This window comes from Myotis brandtii, unplaced genomic scaffold, assembly GCF_000412655.1.
Source record: "Myotis brandtii unplaced genomic scaffold, ASM41265v1 scaffold1956, whole genome shotgun sequence".
NCBI classification, from domain to species: domain Eukaryota; kingdom Metazoa; phylum Chordata; class Mammalia; order Chiroptera; family Vespertilionidae; genus Myotis; species Myotis brandtii.
In genome coordinates this window covers 145,281-145,645 of record NW_005357294.1, presented here as the reverse complement: position 1 = coordinate 145,645, position 365 = coordinate 145,281, and the positions used below count along the sequence as shown (strand labels likewise).

Below are 365 nucleotides of genomic sequence, written 5' to 3'. Positions count from 1 at the left end.
CTCTGGCCCCGCCCACCCGCAGCTTCATGTGGTCCTTCGAGAAGATCCACCGCAGCCTGGCGCACGTGTTCCAGGGGGAGCTGGTCTCCAGTTTCGACGAGGAGTTCCGCATCCTCTTCGCACAGTCTGAGCCACTGGTGCCCTCGGCCGGGGCGCTGGCCCGCATGGACGCTTACGCCCTGGCTCCGTACTCCGGGGCCGGGCCCCTGATGGCCAGTCAGATGCCCGGGGCGCCAACTCCTTTCTCCTTCCCCAAACGAGCGCACCTCCTGTTCCCACCGGCCCGGGATGAGGGCCTCGGCTTCCCCTCCTTCCTCGACCCTGACCGCCACTTCCTGTCGGCCTTCCGCCGGGAGGAGCCACAG

The 365-nt window shown here is 68.5% G+C and overlaps 1 protein-coding gene across 1 annotated transcript in view; it reads left to right on the top strand.

Annotated features, from left to right (window-relative positions):
* Positions 1 to 365, top strand: part of FAM83H (family with sequence similarity 83, member H) — an 11,581-nt gene that overhangs the window by 8,324 nt on the left and 2,892 nt on the right. The window contains exon 5 of the mRNA XM_005865071.2: positions 23 to 361. Within this exon, the coding sequence (XP_005865133.1) occupies positions 23 to 361 (339 nt within the window). The remainder of the gene's footprint in view (positions 1 to 22; positions 362 to 365) is intronic.